This window comes from Lactuca saligna, chromosome 9 (genome assembly GCF_052625555.1).
Source record: "Lactuca saligna cultivar CGN05327 chromosome 9, ASM5262555v1, whole genome shotgun sequence".
NCBI lineage: Eukaryota > Viridiplantae > Streptophyta > Magnoliopsida > Asterales > Asteraceae > Lactuca > Lactuca saligna.
Genome location: NC_136425.1, coordinates 159867501 through 159874483, shown reverse-complemented (window position 1 = coordinate 159874483; position 6983 = coordinate 159867501). Strand labels below are relative to the sequence as shown.

Genomic DNA, 6983 nt, shown 5'->3' with positions numbered 1-6983 from the left:
ATACCTAGAATTGGCACCATTTTGTCCCATTTCTGGTTCTCATTATGGACAGGGTACACTGGTTTGTCATCCCTATTGTTGGTTTTAACCTCATCATTTGTATCCTTACAAATACTTGACACCCGATGTAAGAATTCATTATCAATAGTCTTGTCAAGAGAAAAAATGTAATCATCTGCTTCATGCTCATATGGAATATCATCAGAAAGTTGTGAATTTTTATTATCATCAGAATAATGCCCTTCATCATATTCTTCTACTTCCATATCAATTCAATCAAGTACAGGTTCATATTCATGGTCTATATACACATTCATTCTTAGACCATTTTCATCACTATAACCCGTTTCAATAAACTCAAGTTGTCAGCATCATTTCCAGTTATCCTAATACCATCTGCTGATGGTTCATTTATAGTGCAGTAATATACAGTATCGCAACTGCCTTGAATCAAGTTTTCAACGAACAAAATAAACTCTTTGAGATCCATTGCACCAAAATCGACATCACAGATTGAAACAATAACGTTTAAATATTATAATGGTTTTGGTGCGAAGAAACCATTATAATGTACATAAACTGTCAAATACGTACGTCGTTTGGAATCGAAGGCCATCTCTTCACTATAACACTCGCATTCACCGATTCTCTTCAATTTCGTAACCATAATCTTCGATTGAACTGTTGTATTTAATTTCCCTATGAACCTTAACTATAAGGAGAAAAGGAGTGAAAGAGACACAAGTATGAAATATGTTCTAAGTCAATGCAATACGACATACCATCCGTAATTAAATGTTTTAAAATAAAGAAACCGGCAAAACAGGTGATAACCGATCATGATGGTTTTAATGAGCAAGAATATTAAGTTCAATAATATAATAAATACAAAAAAAAATATATATGATAAAATGAAAACAAATTCAATACCTATATCTTTGATGCTTTTTCTTTTCCGTACAAAATACAACAATCATAATATTATTGAAAGTATGTGAAAACAATAAATTATTTAATATGATGTATATATTTGAATTATTGGTGGTAACATTGATGATTGTGAATTTGGGTCGCAGAATTAAATTCCCGATCTGCATCTGCATAATTTTTTTTTAAAGATATTTGTTGAAAATATAGTTATCTTTATATATTGTACAATTCCTACATGTTTGATTATTTTACCCATCCTCCATATTTTTTTTTCTCGGTAAAAGAAAGAAGAAACGTTTCAAATAAAATAAAAAATCAAAACATTTATCTCTTGAATCTTCAATTTCGAAACGCGTCCCCGCCTCTCTCTCTCTCTCTCTCTCTCTCTCGTGAATCTTGTCGACACGATTTCGGTGATCTTCAGATAAACCCACAGAAGACCTGATAATCGTAGAAGCGGAGTAGTTTCATCTCAAATTGTTCCTCAGACACTGAAATTCGAAGTTAATTTTACATTTCTGTATCTAATCATGGCGGCTTACAGAGCCGACGATGACTACGATTATCTGTTCAAGTTAGTTCTGATCGGAGATTCTGGTGTCGGTAAATCGAACTTGCTTTCTAGATTTGCTAAGAACGAGTTCAATCTGGAATCAAAGTCAACTATCGGCGTCGAATTCGCTACCAGAAGTATCCGTGTTGATGATAAAATTGTCAAGGCTCAGATTTGGGATACTGCTGGACAAGAAAGGTTCGTTTCTCTCATGAACTTTCACATCTGTGTATACTATGCATCTATGTATCCGTCTACAAGTCTGTTTTTTGTTTCAATGTTTGGAATCTTGGATTCGTTTGTAGAATATACTTGTATACCCCGTCGTATGAGATTCTTAAATTGAAAGTTTTCTTCTTCTTCTTCTTCTTTCAAGGTCTCCGAACTTTAAGATCTGATTATTTACTTTTTTTTTTACCTAAGATCTCGATCTATCATATATTTCTAGGGTTTATATCTTCATCGTTTTCGAAGGTGTTGATAAGCTAATAAGCTGTCTCATACTCTTATATACACTTCCCGATCACACTCCCTTTGTTCCAAAATTCGAGATCCTTTTGTATCCCTGAGTAAAAATGCTTCTTTTTCAGGTCAATCGTTGAATCGATTTTAGTTTTCTTGTAAAAATCTCCACATTATATTTAGGATTATAATTTTGTAATGGTTTCTTTGTTTTCCTCTTCAAATGTTGAAAAGATTTCTCCAGTTTTGCGATCTTAATTTTGGTATATTCAGTTTAAGTATGATCATCTCTTTGACTCTTTGTTCTTCATTTTACTTGCAATGAAGCAATTTTAGCTTAACAAAGTGAACCATGTAGACACGTTTGTTGCATAGAAGATATATATATTTTTTTTTTCTAAAATTTTTTTGGTTACTTAACACTAAAGGAATAGTTGGGTGACCCTTTCATCTTTTAAAAATACATATCAATATATCATCTATCTTTTAACTCAAACACAATACAACTTGTTCAGTTGTTTTATTGTGACATAAAAACATTACTTTCATTTCTTTTGACTCAACCAAAGTACTTCTGTTTTTTTTTTTTTTTTTTATTAAGGCATTATACTTTGAAAAACCTAAATTTTTTTCTTATTCAAACATCATACTTCAAAAATCTACCAGTTATAACAGTAAAATTTGTTTCACTTTATACTTTGATACTTCCAATTTTTTCCTTACTTGAACATCATACTTTTAAATTTTAATAATATACCCAATTATAGCAATAAAAATTATTTCCTATTTGAATGATATTGCTGTAAGCCTATAACTAGTTAGATTTTTCAAACTTAATATTATTGTTTTACTTTTTCAAAAGGTGTACTTTCATTTATTTACATAAGTTTATTTAAAAGAAAAATTAAATATGAAATTCTAAACATTTGAGAAGTTTGAATTTATAAAAAAAAATGAGAAAAATATTGAATTATTAAAATTAAAGTGTTTTTTATTTTTTTATTTTTTTTTTTTATTTTTATAATTTAAACAAATAATTTAGATAAATAAAAAAAGGAAACTAATGAGACTTTAATTTAGTAATTTTGAACTAACAAGGAAACTCCTTTAATAATAATATTCATTTATTATTACATGTAACTATTATGTAGAATTTAATAAAATGGAAAATATCATAAAATGACATGTGGAAAAAATAACATAAAATGAAATAAAAAAAAAGGTATATGACATAATGCATTAGAAGACAACAAGCGACAAAATTATTTTCATTTATTATATATATTTGAAAAATCTACCTACGTAGTTTTTCGAAAGTACAATTCTATAATAAAAAATCAATAAAAATGCATTACTATTTTCCTAAGGTACCGAGCAATCACAAGCGCGTACTACCGTGGCGCAGTGGGGGCCCTACTAGTCTACGACACGTCCCGCCACGTCACCTTTGAGAACGTAGAAAGATGGTTAAAAGAGCTCCGGGCCCACACAGACTCAAACATCGTGATCATGTTAGTAGGAAACAAGGCGGATCTTCGACACCTACGTGCGGTCCCCACAGAGGAAGCAAAGGCATTTGCGGAAAAGGAAAATACATATTTTATGGAAACGTCTGCTCTTGAAGCGTTGAATGTTGAAACGGCTTTTACTGAAGTGTTGACACAGATACATCATGTGGTGAGTAGAAAGGCGCTTGATGCCGGGGATGATCCTTTGGGGTTGCCTAAAGGACAGACGATTAATGTTGGGAGTAAGGATGATGTTTCGGCTGTTAAGAAAGTTGGTTGTTGTTCCGCTTAAGAATGAATGTTTTTTTTTTTTTTTTTTTTTTTTTTTTTTAAATTTTAAATTGCTTAAAAATTTATTGTGTTCTTATTTTATATGATGATTCGAGACGCTTTTGTTGAAGGAAACTTGGAAATGGGTTTGAATTTATTTTTAGCTTTCAAACGACAATTATTCTTAGTTTCATTGATGTTTTTGGATTTTTTGTCGTGATCCTTTTTGGTTTTACTTGTCTTGTTTATTCCTCTTTTATGACTTTATGTGTATGTAATATCCATTTATTTTTAATCAAGATCAAGTGCTATTTCTTTTTGCCAAATTGGGTGTCTATTCGTTCTAATCAACCACTTTTAATGCATTCTTTATGGCACTTATGCCAATACTTTAACACAACGATGTATTCTTGATCCTCAAACTCAATCAATAAAACATAAGTCACCATCAAACAATCAATTAGTGGATAAGTTAATGAGGATTGGGGATACAAGGTAGGTTTGTACGTTGTATATGAATGTTTTTTATTGGCTTAAAACAAAAAGAGTGACTTAATATAGAAATCATGATCATCATCAACCGTAATGAATCTTAAGGATGACAAGGTCTTGAGGAATCAAAAGTTTTTGTTTTTTAAAATTATTTGAAAAAAATTAACTACAAGCCCAAGCCAATATTGTCACCCTTTTCACCTGGTGCAACAAGTTTCTGCATATAAAATGGGAAAAAAAATTATATTATTGGTGCCTGAGTATAACTTATTTTTGCAATTTCGGTCCTAGATGTATTTCTTTGTAATTTAGGTCTTCTTATGTGAGAATTTTGTAGTTCTTTTGTTCCAAATAAAATGATTATTTCTGGGAACAAAATTGCATAAATCAACTATACTCAGGGATCAAAAATATTTATTTGGAAAAAAGACAAACATTACAAGAACTTTAAATAAAACCAATGGTTTGTAATCTCTCATCTTCAAATCCTCTTATAAACTTAGTTTGTAGTTCTAAAAAAGGAACCAAAATTATATGTTTTTTTTTGGGTCCAAAGTTGCAATCAACCCCTCTACTCAAGAACCAAAAACCTAACTTACTAAAAAAAAGTAAATATAAAAAAGTAGTCCACGTGTTTTCGTTTTTTACCGTGTTAAGTCCAAAATTAAAATCTTTTTGATTTTTGGTCCATATGTCATAGGGATGGTCCTTTGACCGGACTGAACTGGAACCGATTTGGAGCCGAAACCAGTTTGGGAGAATTCAATGGACCTTGGACCGGACCAATTAGGTGTATACCAGTGTCAGTGTCGGTTTTTGGACTGGTTTAACCAATATGTATGATAAGTTGATGAACCAGTTGATATCCAATAAAAAATTTAGATGAGTTCTCTTAGTTACTTGAACATCCACAAGTTTTTTGTTGAGTTATTTGAGTTGTCATCTTAGATGTGTGTAACAAGTTTTTTAAAAAGAAAACGTAAAAACTGAAAGCCTTTCTGCTTTGATACTCAATCTTTCAGAGAATGTAACTCAATAAACATGAAACAAAAAAAGATGAACTTACAATTTAAAATGAAGTACAAAACAATAAGTTGATGATGTTTTAGTATAAATTAAAAAATAAGATACAATGTGGTTTTAGATCTATCAAAATTTCACAGTAAACCCGGCCCATTGCATATGAAAGGATGCAAAAAGCCGGATTCTTTTGGTCGATGAGAAATTGTTACAAAAATTCAATATTTTTGGAAAATTTTCATTTTAATCCTCCTAAAAAAAATTGAACATAAAAGTCTTAATTATTTCATTTTGATTCAAATTAACATTTTTTTTATTTTAATAGGAAATGATATTAGTATGTAAAATAAAATAATCGAGACTTTTCTGTTAAAAAAAATAAAATAAAACTAAAATGAAACTTTGCCAAAGTATTTGGACTTTTTTTTCCATTTGTTCAAAGTCATTAAATTTTGTCAAATATATGAAAATTTGTTTTTTCCACTTAATTTAATAAATGATAAATTCGGTAATTATCACATTTCCTTAGTGATATTCGCTTTGAAAAAGTACGTCCAATCACATCCTAATACTTTGTTTATTTTTTTCTGGTTTACGAGTGAAGATTTCCTTACGTCTAGCTCCCGATGCATCTCCTCTCTCCCTCCAACGCATCTGTTCAAGCAATGAATGATAACGACGATGACGACAACACAATAGCCGACCATCTTCTTCTCCACAATCCCAAATCATACCTTCCACCTCTTTTTTCATCTTGGAATGACAAGATACGTCCCATTAAAGAAACCATAGACAACCTCGTCAACCTTAAAGTCATCAATGAAGGCATCTCTGTCCCCACCATTGTTGTTGTCGGGAATCGTGACTCAGGGAAATCTAGCCTTATAGAGTCACTCATCGGCATAAGTTTGCCATGTGCACAAGAAACCTGTACAAGGGTACCTCTAATAATAAGGCTTCAAAACCATCCGTATCCTGTCACAGAATTCCTACTAAAGTATAAGAAAAAGTCGGTTCGTATCATTAACGAAATGCTAATATCCGAAGCCATTAATAACGCTACCATGGAGGTTGTTGGGGAAGGTAAAAAGATAGGAAATGTTCCTTTAACATTGTTGATGAAGAAGAGAGATATTCCGGATCTCACCATAATCGATTTGCCCGGAATACATCGAGATAATGCGGAACAAACAATGGGTATTTTTTCTTCCTTTAGTAATGTTTTAAATATTTTGTATTTTTTGTAGATGCCAATGTCAAATCAGTTTATCATTATATATCGTCAACATATGTTATATGACTTATATCTCATCTCCAACACTTGAATGGATGATTAATTCATGATGATATTATTAATTGCAATATGCACATACTACTAAATAATCATACACATGTGCATAACAATAGTGTAACGTGGATATCTATAACTAATGAAATTATAAATGCTATTGCTAGAATTAAGGTAACTGCTAAAAAAACAACCTTTAAGTTTGTGTTAATTGGGCACATGTCGTTTATATTAATTGTTTTAGGTATTGCTATGGAGTTCGAAATGGCCGAGGATAATATTATTATAAATGTTGCATCTGCCACCAGTGATCTCTCAAATTGGAGACGAAGTATGGACTACAAAGGAGAGAGGACGCTGGCTGTGATTGCCAAATGTGACCAAGTCAAATATGGTAATGTCTTCGACACTGTTGGGATAAACAAATACAACATTGATCGCTACCGATACATATATGTTA

At 31.2% G+C, this 6983-nt stretch overlaps 2 protein-coding genes across 2 annotated transcripts in view; both read left to right on the top strand.

Moving 5' to 3' along the window:
* The first annotated feature begins 1206 nt into the window (after positions 1-1206).
* On the top strand, positions 1207-3901 carry LOC145014567 (ras-related protein RABA1f-like). Its single transcript, XM_078972960.1, has 2 exons — positions 1207-1681; positions 3313-3901. Exons 1-2 carry the CDS (start codon positions 1461-1463, stop codon positions 3743-3745), a joined length of 654 nt encoding a protein of 217 aa, XP_078829086.1. The 5' UTR covers positions 1207-1460; the 3' UTR covers positions 3746-3901.
* A 1939-nt stretch (positions 3902-5840) lies between these two features.
* LOC145017762 (dynamin-related protein 4C-like) overlaps positions 5841-6983 on the top strand; it is a 2975-nt gene continuing 1832 nt past the window's right edge. The window contains exons 1-2 of the mRNA XM_078975724.1: positions 5841-6432; positions 6768-6983. The exon at positions 6768-6983 is cut by the window's right edge and continues 1832 nt beyond it. Coding sequence (XP_078831850.1) covers positions 5862-6432; positions 6768-6983 — 787 coding nt within the window. The 5' untranslated portion in view covers positions 5841-5861. The remainder of the gene's footprint in view (positions 6433-6767) is intronic.